At 40.0% G+C, this 21,513-nt stretch overlaps 1 protein-coding gene across 3 annotated transcripts in view; it reads right to left on the reverse strand.

Moving 5' to 3' along the window:
- Positions 1-20,306, reverse strand: part of EEA1 (early endosome antigen 1) — a 109,604-nt gene extending 89,298 nt beyond the window's left edge. The window contains exon 1 of one of the 3 annotated variants that reach the window (XM_025992220.2): positions 20,047-20,306. In XM_025992220.2, coding sequence (XP_025848005.1) covers positions 20,047-20,070 — 24 coding nt within the window. In that variant the 5' untranslated portion in view covers positions 20,071-20,306. The remainder of the gene's footprint in view (positions 1-20,046) is intronic. The other 2 variants (XM_025992221.2, XM_072724566.1) reach the window with 2 other exon arrangements.
- Between the last annotated feature and the right edge of the window lie 1,207 nt (positions 20,307-21,513).

The raw sequence follows: 21,513 nt of genomic DNA on the forward strand, positions 1-21,513 counted from the left end.
ACAGAAAAAAAAAATCAAAGTAGATATTAATAATATATTCACAAACTATTTAATAACCTAAACGATAATCAGGGCTAGCCTTATACATAAAAGTAGATGTCCTCTCAATATAATAACAAACTGTACTAGCAGCTATCCTTTATTGAAGACTATGCCTAATACTGCATCAAGATCTCTGCATGCATTCTCTCATTTTTAGTCTTTTTAAATTAATAAAAAGCTTATTTTTATATGTATTGCCTATAGTCTTCAACTCACTTTCACAGAACATTTTAATCACAGTGCCATCTCTGAGATGGACGCAGGACATATGTCACCTCTATACATGAGAAAAGAGATTCAAAGTAGCCCAAAGACTTCTCAAGACTGTAGTGTTAACAAAAATTAGAAAAAACTAAAACGCTGATCTTCTGATTCCTCTTGCATTATTGTCTATTACACCAACTAAACTATAACATGAGAGTTGTCAAAAGACCAACACAGATCATTCATGCCAATCATTACCAATTTGTCTTCAATACTTGATATTCCATTATAAAAAATACACAGTTTGGAGGATTAAAGTTCTTTTTTCTTTTTCGCCTGCAACACTTATCCTCTAACGTTATTATTCATTAATACTTAGGTGTTACCATAAAGAAACTAAAAATCTAATAAAGTACTGGGCAAGAAGAAAGATTTGGAACACAACAACCAACTTAATAATCCTTAGCAAAAAACACTTATGATATATACTTTCATCATTCTCACTTCACACAAAAGAGAACTGAGGTGTGGAAACTACGTAATTTGCCCAAAATCACATGGCTAATCAATGAGAGAAAGGATTGTAACTTAAGCAGTCTGGCCCATAATCACTAAACCATACTGGTGATTTATGGACATTTCCACTGAAATGTACCTCAAGCACCCAAGACTGAGAGCAATTCACTGTACTTGTCTCAACACACAAACATCCTATTCATCACTATTAAATATTCAACACAGATGCCAAATAAGGAGGCAATGATACTTTGAAATTCACTAATTGAAATGATTATAAGAGCTACACAGAAAAATGAGAAAACATACACACTATAATTATGTATGGTGGCTCAGCAGTTGAGCATCTACCTTTGGCTCAGGGCGTGATCCCAGGGTCCTGGGATCAAGTATTGCATAGGGCTCCCTGCAGGAAGCCACTTCTCCCTCTGCCCTCTCTCTGCCTCTCTCTGTGTCTCTCATGGATTATGTCTCTCATGTCTCATAAATAAATAAAATCTTTTTGAAAAAAAATACAGGGCAGCCCCAGTGGCGCAGCGGTTTAGCGCTGCCTGCAGCCCGGGGTGTGATCCTGGAGACCGGGGATCGAGTCCCATATCGGGCTCCCTGCATGGAGCCTGCTTCTCCCTCCACCTGTGTCTCTGCACCTCTCTCTCTCTCTCTCTCTCTCTGTCTCTGTCTCTATGAATAAATAAATAAATAATATCTTTTAAAAAATAAATAAAATAGAATAAAATTTTAAAAATACAATTATGTATAAAAACTATTTATAAGAAATTCAAAGGATATATATATCCCAAAATACAAATAATGATTTCTGTAGCAAGACACACTTATGGATATTTTGGCTTTTAGTTTTTCAGGCTTGGGTTTTGCTCTTTTTTTTTTTTTTTTAGAATTTTAGATCCACAGTTAAATTATTTGTACACTGAAATTTTTCTTAATATTAAAAATAGTAAAAAAAAATAAGTGGACCTCTGCAAAATGGATGATCCACATTCCTGTCATATTTTCCCAAACTTCTTAAACTTTCTAAGCTTATCCAGAGTGTGGCTTTATTGTTTTCAGTTAAAATCCATAAAATTCTCACATTTTAACTATTCTGTTAGCTACTCTCCTCCAAAAAACAAAGCAAGATTCTTTCCCAAAACAGCATGCTTTAGACATGAATTTATAAATAAATAAAAGCCAGCTATCCGGATTTAATGATACTCATGCACCTGGCAAAAAAAAAAAAAAAAAAAAGTAGCTCAATGTTGAATAAGTCAAAGACCCTTGATATTACATACTTAATATAAAGAATTGTATAACACCAGAAATTCATTTTTGACCCATCAACATTTCAACAGCTTCACACCACAATGGCTTTTAAAATTAGTGACCCCATTCTTAAAAGCACTGGAAACTCAAGCTGTATCTCCCAAGGATTACATTTACCCCACATTTCTGTATCTTTTCTTTTTCCAGATTACAGGTGGCTTTTCATTTGAGATTTACCTTCCCTGTGAAGTAAGCAATTCAGAGATACATCTACATAATCCTATTATCCTCACCAAAAATACTTTTTCTTATATTTGCCTAAAATAGTCCTTGTCAACAGATCTAAGAAAGTCCAAGACAATGGGGAGTAAAAGGAAAAACAAGAGAGAAACTATCAATGCTTTTCATACCTATATTTTAAACACATTCTCCCTGACTGTTGCTAAATTGTCTAATAACTTCTTGTTCTGTTAAGTCACTAAAATCCCATTACTTCAATGAGAAGTCCAATTACAGTAATGATGACCCTAAACAAACAATCTAAAGCATTCTAACTTTTCTACTTATAAAAGTTTTACTTTGTGAAAACAAGAGGATAAGTATAATTTGTGCTAGGGGTGCCTGGGTGGCTCAGCTGATTAAGTGTCATTGGCTCGGGTCATGATCTCAGGGTTCGGAGACTGAGCCCCACATGGGGCTCCCTGCTCAGCGGGAAGCCTGTTTCTCCCTCTTCTCCTGTTCCCCCTGCTTGTTCTCTCTTGTTCCCTCTGTCAAATAAAGAAATAAAATCTTAAAAAAAAAAAAAAGAATAATTTGTGCTAAAAATTTAAATAGGAGATAAATATCATCCAAATTATGTTTTTATAGAAAAGTATTACCTAAATTTAGAAACCTTTTATAGTAACCAAAAAGTATGTAACACATTTGTTCATCTCCCTTGGAGTATCTAGCATTCTGTAAGGCTCTGGATGTCAAAAGGAGGACACTGGGTATAAGGAGAGCATAAGAGAAACAAGGACCATGCCTTGGGGTAGACTAAAACCTGGCCAGAGAAACCAAACTAATGTAAACAAAAAGAAGTAGGAAACAACTTAAAAAAATTAAATGCTAAATGGAAGAGCTCTGAATGCAAGCAGAGTTCTGGGAAAAAATAAATCAATGCTACTTGCAATATTTGAAAAAAAAGTTCATTCCTTGAAGGAAAAGTCATTTCAATTTTCAAAATTTAAGAACTTTTTGAAAACCTAACTGAATTTCAAGTTGGTGGTAAAACTAACCACATAGAAAATAATTATTTCAAATGACTTAAGAACTACATAGACTTAGTGAGATATAATACAAGGACAAAAATAACTGCTTTTAAAGCACAGTAACATTCAATAATCTTATTAATGGTAATATCAGTACTGTTATATTAAAGCTACTTATGTATTTTTTAGGAAAAAATAATCAATGTTAAGAATCAAGATACTCAGTATTAGACAAAAAAGATATAAATTCATAGTATAACTATTTCATACTCTTAAATTTGAATTCATGTTTTGTTTTGCCATATATGTGAATATAACTACTTCCTAGTTCTTATTACTTAAAAGCAACGACAACCCAGAAGCAATGAGCACCCTTAGAGCCCAAACCATTGTTATCTAAATAGTATTCCCCACTGAAAGGAACCAGGGGTTTTTGGAGAAATGGCTGATTTCAGCCTGGAGGAGAAATGTTACAAGATGAACCTGGGACATACTGTTGTGCCAAAAGCAAAGTAGCTAGTAAATACTAATCAGACCCTGTCAAAATGACAAGTCACGTTGAAGGCACTTCCAGTAGCTAAAGCAGGGCAATTTGCACATCAAAAAATCTCACTGACTTCAACTGATTGAAACCTACTAAATATATATAAACCTATGAGTTCATAAAATATATTTAAAACGTCATGAGTTCTCTTTCTTTAAGGACAGAAAAAGTCAAAAGACAAGCAAGGCTCATTCATCATTGCTAAAGTATGTACCAATTCTTATCTGAAAATTAGTATTTAAAGAAAAAGTATTAAGCATTTACCCTGCCCTTCCAGAAATTCATGGTAACCAAATGGTCTGCTTGATGTTGAAAGTTCTTTACAGGAAAATGTCAGTTAATGTATGCAGAAAAAATGAAAGATTTAGAAAATCATCATTTTGCAACTGTTGATAAAATCAGTCCTTTCCACATAAAGGACATAAAACCTTTCATGAATTTCCTTTCAAATAAATTCTACTGTCCTTTAAATTCTATCATGTCTCTTATTTATACTCTTTTAACACTAACTCATAATATAAAGAAGAAAGTGATATCTGGGTTAAATCATTACAATAATGACCCTCAGTGAATCACCCCTCTGTTTTAATGCCCTTGTAATTTTCTTGTGTAATTCCCTCCCACATGCACTCTGGCCACTAAACTCACTTTGGCTAATGGTAGAGTAGCAAATGAGATACAAGCAGACACTTCAAAAGTACTTGCACAATGGGATTTGCTCTCTTATTGATGGAAACTCTTCTGCTACAATAATATAAGCCCAGACTAACCTTAGACTTATGTGGCCCAACAAATACAATCAGCAATCTGAGTAACTACCTTAGACTATCCATTCCAAACAAACTGACAAATAACCCCTGCTTATATGAGTAACTTCAAGAGAGTCCAGTAGAAGAACTACTCAGCCAACCCTCCCAAAATTGCTGACCCACAAAATCTAGAGCAAACAAAATGGTGGTTGTTTTAAATCAAAGCCAAAGTTTGAGTATGGTTTATTATGCAACAGGTACAACTAGATATAGTAGATGCAATGTGGTAGCTTCTCCACAAAAGAGAAAAGGAACCTTTCTGAGGCTGGGGACCCTATACAGAATGAGGTACTCATCACAATTCCTAGTAAGGACATAATAAAACCAGTGCCTAGCTTTTGAATTTAATAGGAAATCCAATAGTTTTAGCACATTTTTAAAAAAGGACTAATGTAACTACTCCAAGTTTACATCATTCTTTTTTTCATCTTTTCTTTTTTAACTGTTTAAGTTAAACAAGTAACTGGAAAACTAAATGACAATTGTCAGTCTAGTTTTCAGGGCATTTGAGTAATATCAAGATGTTTTATTTTTTGACAATGGTCATTGGTGGAAATAATGTTGGAAAACCAAGCCTCTCACACAGTGTTAGTGGGAACATAACTAAATGCAAAAAATGTACATACTCTGACCTAGTACTTAGGAAATTACTCAGTGAAAAAGAGTACCACCTATACAAACACAAGCAAAAGTACCGCCTATATATGTACAAGCATGTTCACTGCAGTATTGTTTGTAACAGCAAAACTGGAAACAAAACTAAATGTCCTTCAACAGGGAACTAAATTTTGATAATTCATAGAATAGAATATAAAAGAAATAGTTCTGGGACACCTGGGTGGCTCAGTTAATCAAGTGTCCAACCCTTGATTTCAGCTTAGGACATGATCTCAGCTCAGGCCATGATCTCAGGGTCATGAGATCAAGCTGCACATGGGGCTCCGTGCTAGGCATGGGGCCTGCTTAAGATACTCTCTCCCCTTCTCCTGCTGCCCCTCTCCCCCCTGACTCTGCCCACTTTCACATACACTCTCTCTCTCTCAGAAAGAAAGGAAAAAAAAAAAAAAAGTAATTCTCAAAGTGCTGCTACTTAAAAGCCTCCGAACTATATTAAGTAAAAAAATTTCAAACTCATACAAAGAATAGATCATATTTTTATAATATTAATGGATATATGCATCAGAAAATTCTGGGAAAATACAAAGAAACTATTAGCAATGATTACTGGGGAGGGGACCCTCTACTCTTCATTTTATACCTTCTATACTCCTCTAATTCTAACTCCTGGATATCAGCCTCAAACTCCACATAAAATTTGTGTCTTAAGTCCTTCCTGCTCATTCTAAGTCTTCAACCTTGAAAATGGTCACTAATACTCTTCATTCTAATCTCCATTATAATTCTACCACCTTTAAACTTGTCTCATAATTCATTTTTGCTAATTACTTTTTTTTTTGTCCTCAGAGTTCCTTCTTATTTCTCTGCCTTCTTAAAACCGAATATATCCTGATCCATATTAAATCCTGAAGTAGAAGGCTTACTTAGACTTTTGCAATAATATGACCTAAAAAATTTATGGCACCAAATAACTCCATAGATGCTTCTCTATCCATCATAAAATCACACACAATATTAGTAAGCTTCTTGGAGCACCCAGCTGGCACAACAGGTAGAGCATGTAACTCTTGATCTCAGGTGTGGTAAGTTCAAGGCCCTACTGTGGGTAGGATTACTTTAAAGAAATAAATAAATTTTTAAGAAATAGCAAGCTTCTTTACCAATATACCACATTTAACTCTAACTTATTTATATCAGCTTTCAGCTGAGAACAATTCTTATTTTCTGAAATGTGAGCAATTTCACCTAACCTAGAGCCATCCAACTTTAATGAGCAAGCAAATACAACCACCCATGTTGTTAAATTATTAATACTAAACTGAGTGTAATCCCTATTCAATTTGTCTTTCCAAGTAACTTATAAGAGATTATCCCCCCTGTTGCGCCTAATTCCAACCCTCTCCAAAATATCTTGTGTTAATACACAACATACTTCTGCATCCTAAGTCTTTCTTGCCTGACCTACTGACACACAATACTACACTCTGCCAGAGAAGAGGGTCAGAAACATATACTTACCTAATATAACTAACTCTTGTTTTCAGCAGGGCCTATCAAGTGTTCCAAAAATAAAAGTCCACCTATATCCAGGAATAGTGATTCCGAATATAGAAGTTGGAGTCACATGGACCTGCATTCGACTTCTAGTTTACCCACTTAGAAGCTTTGTAGATTTATTTAACTTCTATAAGCCCAAACTCCCAGTTGTAAAGTAGAACTAATAATGTCACCCTCATAGAACTCTTGTAAGGATTAAATGAAATAAAACATTTAAAATGTTTAAACCAGTGCCTAGCATTTGATATACTACAAATAGTAGTCGCTCTCATCATTATTAAGACTAGAATCAAACTTGAAAAGTTGGAGAGCATCTCAGAAATTATGTTCCAATTGTATGACTTCATAGATGATGAAACTAAGCCCTAGAAAGCATATCTGGCTTAGTGGACAGACATCACTCTGCTATCTAATGGTAAACTTGCAATTAAAACTTAGGTTTCCCACAACCCAATTCAATATTCTTTCTAACCAAAGTATTTCTTAGTCATCTGATACCCATCAAGACACTTAATTTCTCTAATCTCAACTTCTTTAATGATAAACTACAGGGATAGATCACGGATCATGATCATGGATCCTTCTAGCTCTAAAATTCCCAGTCCCTGATTCATTTGGGTCCTAAACTGGCTAATTTAAAAGCAAGTCCATAGAAACAGTCAACTATATTTCTAATCTCTATATATACTTATGGACATTTCAAAACTCTAAAACTTTTACCAGTTATTATTAATGGTTACATGAAAATAATTTACCTCTCAAAAGCAGCCAGGTCAAAAAAAGAAAGAAAAGAAGAAAGGAAGAAGAGAAAGGAAGGAAGGAAGAAAGAAAGAGCAGCCGAGTCAGTAAGTGATTGAGATTATTAAAATTATAGATAAGTTATTAGTAACTTAATTGGGTTTGCAGACATCATATAGTTAAGTCAATACTAAGTAAAAGAGTAATAGTTTTTTAACATTTAATATATTTTGAATATCTAATGTATAATTAAATATCTAACACATAGTTAAAATTGAGCTATATATGTGAAGCAAATTTAGAGTATTATGTGTTTTGATTCAACAAATATGGATAGGCAGACACAAAAATATACCAAAATAAGGGTTCATACTCTAGTTTGGAGAAGAAGCCACTTTTCATTTTTGAAGTTTTAAAATCTCTCAAGGGAACTGGGAATGGTGCTGATAATAAAACTTCCTGAACACAGCATCAATGGGCCATGCTCAAAATCCCAGCAAATGGTCTTATACAGCACTTTAGAATCTAACAGAAATTCTAATCTACTGGCTATGGATTCCTATTATAAAAGATACGTAGATTATCAGTTTCAAAGAAGTAGAACACAAAGCTCATAAAAATTAAGATCTATCCTGAAAATTCTCATCTTTTATAATATAAAAATCTCTAACAAAGACTATTCAAATAGATGACTTGTAATTCGAGTTCCCAAGGAAACAGACACTGAAACTCTGAAATCTGCAAGCAGGTTTATTGGGCAGTGCTCTCAAGAACACCTGTGTGAGCACAGGAGCAGCATGACTGGGCAGAAGAAGATAAAGAGCACTGATCAGCAACACAATTGCCACAGCAGCCTCAGCTAATCCTAGCAAGAGTCCTGAAGCTAGATGGCCCTTTACAGAAGTCCCAAATCAAGGCAAGAAGATGATTCTTTGTATTCCCCACATTGAACAGTAATGAGGCTGCTTCCAAGAAAGGAGCAAAATCTTGCATAAGGCAGCTTTATTTTGTTAGGGCAACTCCCAGAAAAGGATGCAGCTTTATGCCATCAGCAGCCGTAACTGTAAGCAGCTAGGGCAATGTGTTTCCATCCTGAAGGAAGATCTAAGTGGTGCATCAAAGCATCCACCACCATGAGTGTACCTTACTTGCATCTGAGATACTCATAAAGAGCCATACACCAGAAGGGCAGGGGGTGTGGCCGATCTCAGTAGAGAAGGAGACCTACTATCTTCTGGAACCTACTACACGCAAGTGCCATGACAGTCACCTTACACGAGTTACCAAATTTTATCACTGAATCCTTGCTTCCTGAAGACAGTTTTTCTCAGCAAAGGTGCTAGAAAATCGGGTAAACGTTATTTGGACTTGTTACATAACTCACTTAAAATGCTACTTTAGGGTTGCAAATGATCTGCATTTGTAAAATCTTGGTACTTTCTTGATTTTCAAATAACAGCTTTAACCTAAAAAGCACGTGAGAAATCACCTAAGGTAGTGCACTCACAGTGGACAGATAAGGAAAGTGAAGCCCAGAAAAACTCAATGATTTGCCAAAGAACGTGAACCCAAATCTCCTGATTCCAAATTACAGATTTCCCTATTTTGCCCTGGTGACTTTACCAAAAACTTAATAAAATCAAAATAACCCTGAGGCATGAATCTTATTGTATAACTCAATACCAGCTTCTTCTGAATCATTTGCATTTTCAAAATCATGCGCATAAGAAACTTGAGTTTTATACTAGTTAAAGAAATGTCAGTTGGTAGTCTGGCTAAATGAAATATTCTCTTTCTATTAATAGTAATAGCTAACATATAACCTCTCTGACAGGCAAGAATACCAAGCTCTCTGTCTACATTATGTCATTTAATGCTTAAAACAATCTTTTGAATAAAGTCAAAGGGATTGCTTCCATGTAGCCAAGGGAGGGAAAATACAGTTAAAGAAGCTAAATAAGTTGTTAGCTAAGATTACAAATGTAATGCACAAAGCTGGAATTCCATCTGACTTCAAAGCTTGTGCTCTTAATGTTAAACTATCCACTATACTACACTTTTGCTTCTTTTCAATTTTCCTTCTCTGACCTACTTAAATTTCTGTGATATACATGGTTTATTTTCATAACCAGAAACAAAATTTTATTTTCAAATATTTTTATTTTTAAAACTAGATTATTGCTTAAAATATTTAAAAGTTGCAAACAGATACGAGGTTATATCAAAAAATAAAGTCCAAAGTATCAATGAGACTCTAAAAACTTCTATTATTAGCATAGTTATGTAAAACTTAGCCATAAACTGAAATGAGGGGATAAAGGATGATTTTAAATTTCAATTACTGGTATAGTCTATGCAATACTTAAACAGATGTCAATGCAACTAAATTATTCATGTTATTGTACTAAATATGTCAATCAGTCATTGCACAGGCAAAAGCCATGTTTCCATTCCTAAAAAAAGCTATCTTACCATACACCATGTTGAAAACATAGTCCAAGATAGCCAGTTATATGACTGTGTCTATTGCCAACTGACCAAAGATGTAATCAGCTGGACCAAATAGCAGATATTCATAAGTTAGCTAGCAGCCAATAAAATGGCCCAGTAGCAAAAAAAGAAAAAGTGCCCAATGCCAAGAGTGAGCTACTGCTGAGTTCCATGATTAGGCCTGTGAATTGCGATATATGAAAAGAAATGATTAATTAACACACAAACTGGCACTAAACAGATAAACAGAGTAATCATGAGGTAAAGTAAGAGTACATAAAAGTGTTCAGCAAATCAAAGCTATAACCTCATCAAAGTTTCAAAAGACCAAGACTCTGAGTATGCAGAAGCTGTGAAGAAAAAAAACTAGAATAGAGGGTAAGAAAATTAGCTGAGAGGTGAAACAAAAGTATTTAGATACAGGGAACACAAATATATTAAGAGTCACTGAGTCCTTTAACAGTTCAACTCTACAGTGAAAATCTATAAAGCCCAGTCAAGAAAGTCCCTGATAGCACTGCCATGGAGCCTTCAAAGCCTTCCAGTAAAAATGTCTGAGAGGATCAACCCCATATTAAATGTTTGGTTCTGAATTTCCATGAAATTCCATCTTTCTTACTGCTGAGCACATCCTTATACTCACTACTATGCTACTTTTGAGCTAACCTGATGAATTCTTTATTCCTAGAATCAAATGAACTTAATCATAACTATTATCACTATTTCAGAGCCATGGTAAAGTTTATTTCTAGAAGAACAATGTGTAAATTGTATGTTTCATGGTACCACAACTTCTAGAAGGAATAGTCCTAAGTATTATATAACCACACTCCACTTCCAACCTCAGTTGACTAAACCATCAATGAACGTCTTTGGCCATCCAGAGACCTAAGCATGATCCAACAAGAAAAGATGCAGAGGACATTTTAAAGTCTTCTCTTGGATTTTGGGAATTGAGACATTGGACCAATTGGTTATACAAAGCTAAGGTGAAAAGTAAACAGAATTGAGTGGTCAGATGACCATCTGGGGTCTTGAACACACTGAGTAAGCAGCAACAAGGAGGATGGTCGCAGAATCAGAGACAAGATGCCAGCAGTCTATGAAAGAGTAAAACAAAGAGAAGAAATGCCTCTGTCTCTAACACCATTCTCTTAAGGCCCAAGTGTACAGCAATTCTTGCTCAATGATCATTTTGAAACTTTATAATAAACCCCCCTTTCAACTTAAACTGATTGAGGAAGTTTATAATCCTTGAAAATAAAAATCATTTATCAGAATGTTGTCCAAGGATGACAAATTTCATTCATGTATTTAATATTTAATTAGTTTCTGCTTCCTCTATTCCATATTCCTCAGAAAGTAGTCTGTGCTCCCTGATTCTACTTCCTTACTTCCCAATTTGTCCCTGTGACTCTCCTAAAACTGAACTAGGTATGACTCAACTGTTCCATTCAGTGGACACTTCTCAGTACTTACCTCTCTTCAAGATATGTATTTGTACATATCTTATACTTGCCTCCACTTGTCTCCTAAGTGCTGGACCTATATTTCCACCTACTTTATGAACATCTCCACTGGGATGGGCACTCATCTAGCTCACATTCATCTTCCTTCCCAAACCTGTTATTCTTCCCTCTCTATTCTTTACCTTAGTCCAATTCCACCACCCCCTCAGCTGCCCAAACTACTCAAAGGTCAATAAGCCCTATCAATTTTACATCTTAATTTTCTTGAAAATCATTCTTTCTCTATCCCCAAAGCCATTGTCTAAATTCAAGTTTTCTTCATCTCCTGAACTGAAAACTGAAGATCCAGAAATTGATACAATAGAGGGACTTCAGAATCCTTTTTTTTTTTTTTTAAGAATTCCAAATGATTCTAATGTGCAACAATTTTAGGGGCGCCTGAATGGCTCAATTAGTTAAGTGTCTGACTTCAGCTCAGGTCATGATCCCAGGGTCTTGGGATTAAGCCCCACACCAGGCTCCCAGCTGGGTGGGGAGTCTGCTTCTCCCCCCTCCATCACACCTGGCTCATGCACACGTGTGCTCTCTCTCCTCACTCTCTCTCAAATTAATAAATAAAATGCTTAATTAATAATAATAATAATGTGCAGCAATTTTAGAACTAAAAAGTTATTATTTTCTAGTCAGTCTCTTCCCTAATGGAGCCACCCTCTCTAAAGAGTCACCAAGTAGTCAACATATATTACTGAAAAACATCAAGCATCAAATACTAAGTTAGATTCTACACACTAAAAAAGAAAACAAAATCCCTCCACTAAGGGAGCTCAAGTCTAATAGGGAAATGGTGAAATAAACAAATTACAAAAACAACATAAATTTTCTAGAGATCTGAACTCAACTATCATATACTAAATGTCTACTGAACGCTGGATACTGCAGTGAATGCTTCATGAACATTACTTCATTTAATCCTTCCACAACACTGTGAGATACATAATATCCTCAACTTACAGATAAAGCAAATTTCAAGCTTTTCAGAAAGCTTGAAATTTTTACAAGATCTCACCCTCATAACTGGAGGAACACAGGCCTTAAATTATGGTCTAGTACCAAAAGCCTGTTCTAATTAGTATGGGGATGTTTGGGGAGAAGAAAAAAAAAGTAATCAAAAACTCCCAGTGTCACCTGAATTGAGCAATGTCTACAAATGAGGTAGGACAGTCTGAACAGAATAAAGCTGTTCTACAGAGTATGAAAGGATGAGAGAATAGAGTAAGTTGGGAGAAACAATTAGTGAGAATGGAAAGGTCAAGAGCATGTTCAGAGAGGTAGGTGAAGATAAGCCTAAAATCCTATAAAAGGACAGAGCATTATGGGCCAAGTGTACCAAGGCAAAGAGTTTGGACATCTCCAAAGGGCACTGATTATTCATCAATATATTTTAGACAGAAGAGCGATACATTCAATTTACTTTTTATAAAGATAACCTATGAAAAATATTTTTGGAGGGTTTTCCTTATTACAAATTTGATAATTTAAAAACTTTCTGGGCAGCCTGGGTGGCTCAGCAGTTTAGTGCTTGCCTTTGGCCTAGGGCGTGATCCTGGAGACCAGGGATCAAGTCCCATGGCAGGTTCCCTGCATGGAGCCTGCTTCTCCCTCTGCCTGTGTCTCTGCCTGCCTCTCTCTCTCTCTCTCTCTCTCTCTGTCTCTCTTGAATAAATAAAATCTTAAAAAAAAAAAAAAAACTTTCCATGGCTCCTTACTGTATATAGTATAAAGTCCAACCTCTTTCTGGTCTCATCTCTTATAACTACTCACATCCAGAAATATTCACAACTCTTCTAATGCTGTGCTAGACTGTTTCATGCTCTTGCATTTGCTTGGTCCCTGTCTCTAAAGATGGCTTCTCTTCCTTGCTCCTCTTTGCCTATCACTTCCAGCCTCTGTAAGGTCTTCCACAATCTCCAGTCCAACAATCTCCCTACAAACCTTCCCTCACAAGATTAGTTACTTTTTCTTTTGTACTCACCAAACTCTTCCTCTGGGTATCTATTAACACTGATCACATTACTTTGTAATTATTTAAGTATCTGTCTCCCCCATTAAAACTCCTTAAGAGTTTTTTTATCCCCAAGCCCAGCAAAGTAAGTAGCACAGAATAAATGCCCAATGGTGTGATGAATGTCTACACAAACATACATGCATGATTAAAAAAAAAAAGAAGTGGTGATAAAAAAAGTATTCCTTAAAGAAATTTGGAGTATATAGTCATAATAATAAAATACCAACATTAGCAGCAGGTAACATTTACAGAGAGCTTACCGTGTGCCAGATACTGTCAAAGACCTTGACAAGTACTCATTCAGTCAGTCCTTACAACAACAATCCTATGAGACAGGTACTATTATTACGATCATTTTAATGAGACACAGACAAATCAAATAACGTGCCCAAAGCTACTCAGCTAGTAAATGGGATACAAATACCACCCCAGGACTATGGCCCCAGAGTTCAGGCTATAAACCACGAATCATACGGTCTCTTTGACACAAGCAAAAGACCACCAAGATAAGAACAGAAAACTTAGTTCTAGCCCTGGTTCTTTTATACCTCAATCTCTATTCTTAACACACTAAAATCTACACAAAGAGAAAATAATTCCACATTTTAAAATTTAATAAATTAGTAATAATTCCATCAAACTTAAATGTGTAACCAGACAGGGAGGCCTTCCCTAATATCTCAGTTTAGATCAGGGCCCTCTTGCTATATGCTCGTGGATCTCCCCATGCCTTTGCTTCTTAAGACTCATTCATGTGACCAAAAAGCTATGGGATTCTCTGAACAGTTCCTCTTTCACTAAGCTCCACAGGGGTTTACGTCTCTTCACTCATCAGTGTATCCACAGCACACGGTGGGCCCATACTAGACATGTGAGGAATAGATATGCTTGAAAGGTCTTCTGGGGGTGTCTGGATGGCTCAGTCAGTTGAGCGTCCAACTCTTAATTTGGGCTCAAGGTTATGATCTCAGGGTTATGAGACTGAGTCCTACATAGGCTCCACACTCAGCATGGAGTCTGCTTAAGGAATTCTCTTCCTCTTCCTCTGTCCTTCCCCTTGCTTGCATACAGGTGTGTGTGTGCACGCACCTCTCTCTCTTTCTCTCAAATAAATAAATCTTAAAAAAAAAAAAAAGGTCTTCTTCCCTATTCATCACCCTTTTTTCTGTCACATTGTCATCACTCTAATGCAAATCATAATTTCTCAGAGCCTAAAATATTAAAATTTCTATCTGATCTCTGCCTGTACTCCTTTACAGGTTGTTTGAGATTTTTTTTTTTTTTAAGATTTTATTTATTTACTGGAGACAGAGAAAGAGCACGAACGGGGGAGGAACAGAGGGTGAAGGAGAGAGAAGCAGACCACTCACTGAGCAAGGAGCCCAATATGGGACATGATCCCAGGACTCTGGGATCATGATCATGACCTGAGCCAAAGGTAGATGCTTAACCTACTGAGCCACCCAGGCACTCCTCCCCTATGGTGTTAATGTATCACATGCAACTGACCAATTAATCTTCCTAAAAACAAACATTTTTAACTTCTGCTTTGTGCCTAAAGAAAACCAAGATATCACCCCCAAAATATGCCACTTTGGCATATTGATTATTTTTAATTAAAGGCACTAAAACAGCAGGTACACAAGAACACTCTGACCCTCTTTCTTCTTCCTGAAAGGAGATAAAATTCTCATGTGGAAAGTACAGGGAGAGAAAAAGATATTCTCATCACCAAAGACAGAAAATTTGGGGCTGAGAAATCTGTATAAACAACGCTGTTAAACTAACCCTTATTATCTTGGCTACTTCTAACATTCGGTATGCAGGAGAGGCACAATTTCATCCACCTTCTTTGGGTGTCTGGCACCCAAATTCTGTAGAAAGACTTTAAATTCTCTTGTGAAGCTGCCTGTGTATATGTAAAAATTTAATAAAATGTGTATCCTTTCTCCTGTTAATCTGCTTTATATGTTTAATTCTTAGGTCCAGCCAGACACCCAAAGAAGGTAGTGGAAAATTTTGCCTCTCCTGCATACCAAATATTTCACTGCTTAATAAAATCTTATTGATTTCCTAATGCCTACAGAATAAAGTTCAAAATGTCAGATTTGTCTGTTGAAATGAGAAGGAAAGCCACCCCAGACTTGGGTTTCTAATACCATTCCTTACTATAAGAAATAAGGTTCATCAGAGAAATGGCTAATTTCAGGGCTGGGAAAGAGTAATGGATGAGCTTAGAATACACTGTTATGCCAGAAAGTAAAGGACTAAAAAAAAGGGAAGGAAGAAAAAAAATCATAGGACCATGTCAAAACATAGGAGCCACACTGAAAAGGCTCCCACTGTTCAAATATGAGCACCAAAATAATTAAGTATCATAATGAGTTATAAACCACTTTTAAAAATTGAAATTATGAGTCCATTAAAATAGGAAAGAAGAAAAGAAGCTGAGAGGGAGGAAAAGAACAGGAAAGCCAAAGATCACCTGGTAAAGGTGAAGGGAATGCCGGAGTGGAAAAATCATCATTTTGCAGTCATTACAGAGAAGACTAGATCGGGCAAGAATGAACAATGAATGCTAAATTAATGGCAAATGTTGGTAAGGAGCAAGATATGTACATGATCTTCTAGGTAGATGCCTATTAACTGTAAAAGAAGAAAAAAATATTATATAATCAAAAAATTCGGCTACCCCCGACCTCTGACAAGGTAATCAAAATTAACAGCACCTACGGAGGACAGAAAGACATCATGGGCCTCCAGATGTGGTAAGGTTTAAGCTACTTGAGGCTAAGGACTGTATCTTATTCACTGCTGTGTCCCCAGTTTCTAGCACATAGCAAGTGTTATTAATATCTGTTTATTAAAAGGCAATATGATTCTCCCTCTGCCTGTGTCTTTGCCTCTGTCTCTCTCATGAATAAATAAAAATAAAATCTTAAAAAAAAAAAAGGCAATGTTCAAAGGAAGGAGGAAGGGCATGGAAAAATGAACTTATTCCCATCTCTGCATCTTTGCTTATACTGTAACTCCTTCCTAAAAAGAAACTTTCTTCTCTAAGACCTCTCCTAAACACACACACATTCCTCAAAACCCCGTCTCATGCTCATTTTCTCCAAGAAGACTCCCCACTCACCCAGGTTCATTCTGATCTTTCCTTCTCTGTACCACTACAGCCTTCAAATACTGAGTTACAATGGATTGTAAGCATATTGTCCGTATCTTCTTTCAAAAACGCTTTTTAAAGGACACTATTCAGAAGAAAATAACAAAAGTTAAAAAGAAAATGCCATCTAAAACAGAATATTAAAATAATGCAATATAATCCCAAAGCACGAGACCATTTCAAACAAATCTCTAAATTAGCAACTTTTGTCTTAATCTTGTATCTTATTACCTCTGTTGAGAAACAAGATTTATCAGGGTGGGGTAAAATAAAACGGTTGCCATGTTACATAAAGATTCTAGTTATACTTGTTAGTTAAATACCACCTGTGGACTTAATAATAATAGTTTAGGTTCTAAACTAGTAATACAAGTCACCAGATTTCTTTAAGGTTTTTTATCAAAACACCCCTATTATATGCTGAGCAGTAACAGTGAGCCATCTGCAAGATAAAGCTGAACTCCTCTGAAGGTAGTCTAAGTCCTCTAGGGATCCAGCCTCTACTACCCTGGCATCTTCATCTCCCACCTATCCCTGCACCTCATTTCACTTCCTAAACTTAATTGTTCACATTCCTCCTACCCTTTCATGACTTCATGCCTTGGCATTTCGGGCTCCCTCTTGCCTGACATGCCCCTCCCTCTTTGGAGCTTCGAATATGACCTCCTACCAGAAGCTTCTCCTGAGGATCCCAACACCCTCACACAGAGGCACCCAGGGCACTCTTCTTCTATTACACAGCACTGTAATCACTGTTAAATGTCCACTTCTCCTACCTGGCTGTGAGTTTTAAAGGGAGGACCCATACCTTATAAACCATTTCCCAGTCCCTTGCATATGTCTGGTGATTACTGACACTCAATATAAATACACAAGGGGAAAAAGTAACTGTGAGAAACAATTCAAATTTTCCTATAAAAGAGTATACACACTTAACACAGTGGTTCTCAATCAAGAGATATTTTTGGGGTAGCCCCGGGGGTGCGGCGGTTTAGCGCCGCCTGCAGCCTGGGGTGTGATCCTGGAGACCCGGAACCGAGTCCACATCGGGCTTCCTGCATGGAGCCTGCTTCTCCCTCTGCCTGTGTCTCTGCCCCTCTCTCTCTGTCTCTATGAATTTCTTTAAAATATATATTTTTTTTTTTGGTTGTCACAAAAGGGGAAAGGGGTGGGGGGAGGGGTGGAGTGCTAACCGCATGAAATGACCAGAAGCCAGAACATCATCTTAGAATGCAAAAGGACAGCCCTCCACAAAAAAAAGAACTATCCAGTCACAAATATCAGTAGTGCCTTGGTTAAGAAAGTCAGTTGCCGGGCAGCACCGGTGGCTCAGTGGTCTAGCGCCCCCTTCAGCCCGGGGCGTGGTCCTGGAGACCCGGGATCCAGTCCCACATCAGGCTCCTTGCATGGAGCCTGCTTCTCTCTCTGCCTGTGTCTCTGCCTCTCTCTCATGAATAAATCAATAAAATTAAAAAAAAAAAAGTCAGTTGTCAACTGACTTATTCATATGTGATGATCACATGTCACATTTCAGCAATGATCAGAATCCCAAATTTGCAGTTTCATTTGAAACTTCTGTAATAGTCCTGCATGCACCAACACGTGGTCTTCGGTCCTTAGACAACGGTAATGCTTAACAACATTAAACCAAGAGGACGGGAAAGCATCCTGTATTTCCGAAAACTATAACTACCAGAAGCTACTCTTTTTTTCAAAGTTTATTCATGTATTTTTTTAATAACCTCTCCACCCAACATGAGGCTCAGACTCGGGACTCCTAGGTCAAGAATGGCATTGCTTCTGCAATGAAGCCAGCCAGGCGCCCCTACCAGACGCCACTCCTGCCTGACTCAAGAAACACCTCGTTTTATTTATCAACTTTAAAGCAAACCATAGGCAGACTAATTTTCAGATGTGCAACTATAATGGAAACACAGTCTGAGGGATGAGGGGATAATCGGTTCCTCCAGGTTGGACTAGAAGGAAACCCTCTCCCCAAGTACCACAAGTAAATCATGCACACTCGTCTTTACTGCTGGACCCAGGAAGGGACGGCAGGGGTAAAGGGCATGTCCTTGCTATTGCCAAAATCATCAGCTTATCAAGATTTCTGACAAAACCACTGCAAAAAAAAAAAAAAAAAATCATCAGATGTCAATACAGGGCGGCAGATACAAAAGTTAACTATTTCTCCCCTGATGCACGACCAAGTCTCACATGACTTGACCATTTCACAAAGCTGTGCAGGAGCCAAGGACACTCCCTTTCCATATAGTGGATGACTCAACTGTCTTTGGCACATTCCTTGGCTAAATACTACAAATTCACTAATTTCTTCCGTCCTGTGAACCAGTAATCCTACTCCCTCAGTAACCAACTAATCAGTTTGCCCCAACTTTTCAATCGTTTACAGTTTGTTGCAGCTTCTCAGATTCCAAAAAAAGAAAAGAAAAGAAAAGCTATCCAAAACAAAACCTTGAGTGACAGCAACGCTTGTAGGAAATGATGCTCTTCTTATGCTAGGAATCGATCTCTGAACAACACACGTACAGCTTTCCAATGCTCTTGGCTTTACAGCTTCAGGTTTTTCCAGCTTTCCAGTAGGGACAGCGCTGGCAGAAAGGGACGGAGCGAGCGTTGAACACTAGACGAAGCGGACTGCGAATTTATTCTCGGAGAGCTCAAAAAAAAAAGGTACCGGGGCTGAGAGGGGGAAACGCATTTTTAATTGGGGGAGGGAAAAAAAAAAAAGTTTCCAACAGTGAGTAATCTCCTCCTCCTCGGCGGGTTTCGCCAGGAAGTGTCGGGACTACGACTGGGCCCGAGCTAGGCCGGGCTTGGGCACGTTACCCCCGCGAACCCGCGGCCCAGGGCGGCAGGTGCGCGCGAAGCCGGGCGGCGGAGGGGCCGGGCGCTCCCCGCCGGGCGAGGCACCGACTCGGGTCGGCAGCGGCGTCCCCGGGCCGGGGAGGAACGCGCCGCACCACACCCTCCCGCCCCGCCGCCCGCCGCCCGCCGCCCGCCGCGCTGACAGCCCCCAGGGGAGCGCGACGCCGGCCGGGCCTGGGCGCGCGGGGCCGCGGGGGCCTCGGGGGCCTCGGCGGCCGCCCGGGCTCCGGCCCGCCCGCCCCGCCGCCCCGCCGCGCCGCCGCCCGCCCTCCCCCGCGGCCCGCCCCCGGCGCCGACGGCCGAGGCCTAACCACCTCCCGGCTGCGGGGCCTACAGGAGGCAGGAGCCACCGCCTCGGCCCCTCAGCGCGGCGGCGGCGGCGGCGGGCTCCGCTCACGTGCCGCCCGCCGGACGGCTGCACTCGCTTACCCTCTGCAGAATCCTCCTGAACATGGTTTAAACGCCGCCCGGGCCGCCGCGGTGACTCTCGGACCCTGCGCGGGCCCCCTCACGACCCGGCGCTGCGCGAGCGGGGGACACGGAGTCGGGAAGGCACCCGGGAGGAGGCCGGGGATAGGCGGTGGCGGCGGCCGCTCCGGCGGCCCCGACTTCCCCACAGGCGGCGACAGGGAGCGCGCGCCCGCCGGCCGGGCCGCCCCCGTAACTGACAGCCGGGCGGGCCGCCCGCCGCCGCCGCCGCCACGCCCTCCCGGCCTGTCCGTCCGCGGGGGGCGGGGCCTCGAGGGGCCCGGCCCGGGCCTGCGACCAATCGGAGGCGGCGGCGGCGTGGGCGGCCGCGTGACGGACAGGCGGCGGGACGCTGGCACCGCCCCTCCTTCCGGCGGGCCGGGGGACGCCGCGGCGGCCGAGCGCACGCCCGCGTCCGTCAGGGGCCGTGCCCGCGCGGCGGCCGCGAGCCCGCGGGGGGAGGCGGGCGGGGAGCCCCGGGCCCCGGGCCCCGGGCCCCGCGCCCCGCGGGAGGAGGGCCCCGGGGAGGGTCCGCGCCGCTCGGTCAGGCTGGTCGGCCGGACCCTGCTCTCGACCGAGGCTGCACGGGACCCTCACTTCCGCGGCAAAGCAGGGAGTCGCGGACACGCTTCTCCCGTCCGCTGGGCTTCCCGCCTCGGCTTCGATCCCCGGTCTCCTTTCTGTGCTCCCTTCTCGCTTCTGATTTCGGCCAGAGAGAAAGTAAAGAAGCAGAAGGAAGGAGAGGGAGAAACGAATTTGAGTTGGCAAGAGAAGTTTAGGGGCGTCCTTTTTGGATCGTCGCGCCAGTGTGTAATGGGCGGAGGTCTCTAACCCCTTCTCCTTGGAAAGCCCCTGTGTGGCCCGACTCCCAAGGAACTTCAAGTCCTGTGCTGCTAACAGGCGTATCCACTGAAGCAACGTTAATGCGTCTGTTTCAGTGAAAAAGAAAAAAAAAAGAATTAGAAGAAGAAGGTCACAGATAAACAGGGCGTGTGGACTCCAAACTGACTTCCAGGCACCACGTCGTTACTTAAGTCCAAAAATCATAGCTGGGGTGGCTCAATCCATGCAGCGTGGGACTGTGGATTTATTCTCAGGTCTGTGATCTCGGGCGGTGGGACCGAGCCCCGCCTGGGGCTCCAGGCTCCGCAGAGTCGGCTTGAGAGTCTCTCTCTCTCCCTCAGCCCCTTCCTCCTCACATGGGCACCTGCCCGGCTCTCGGTCTCTCTAAAATACTTAGATCTTAAAAAAAAAAAAAAAAAAAAAAATCACAGCTCCGGAGTCCCATCATTCTGCTAGCATTCACAAGCCAAGGCTCAGGAGCTTTACCCTGGGACGAAGAGGGAAGACTTTAATATTGTTTAAATAAGAAAGAAAAGAAAAAGAGAAAAAGAAAAAAAGGAAGAAAAGAGAAAAAGAAAGAAAGAA

Source organism: Vulpes vulpes, chromosome 10 (genome assembly GCF_048418805.1).
Source record: "Vulpes vulpes isolate BD-2025 chromosome 10, VulVul3, whole genome shotgun sequence".
NCBI classification, from domain to species: Eukaryota; Metazoa; Chordata; class Mammalia; order Carnivora; family Canidae; genus Vulpes; species Vulpes vulpes.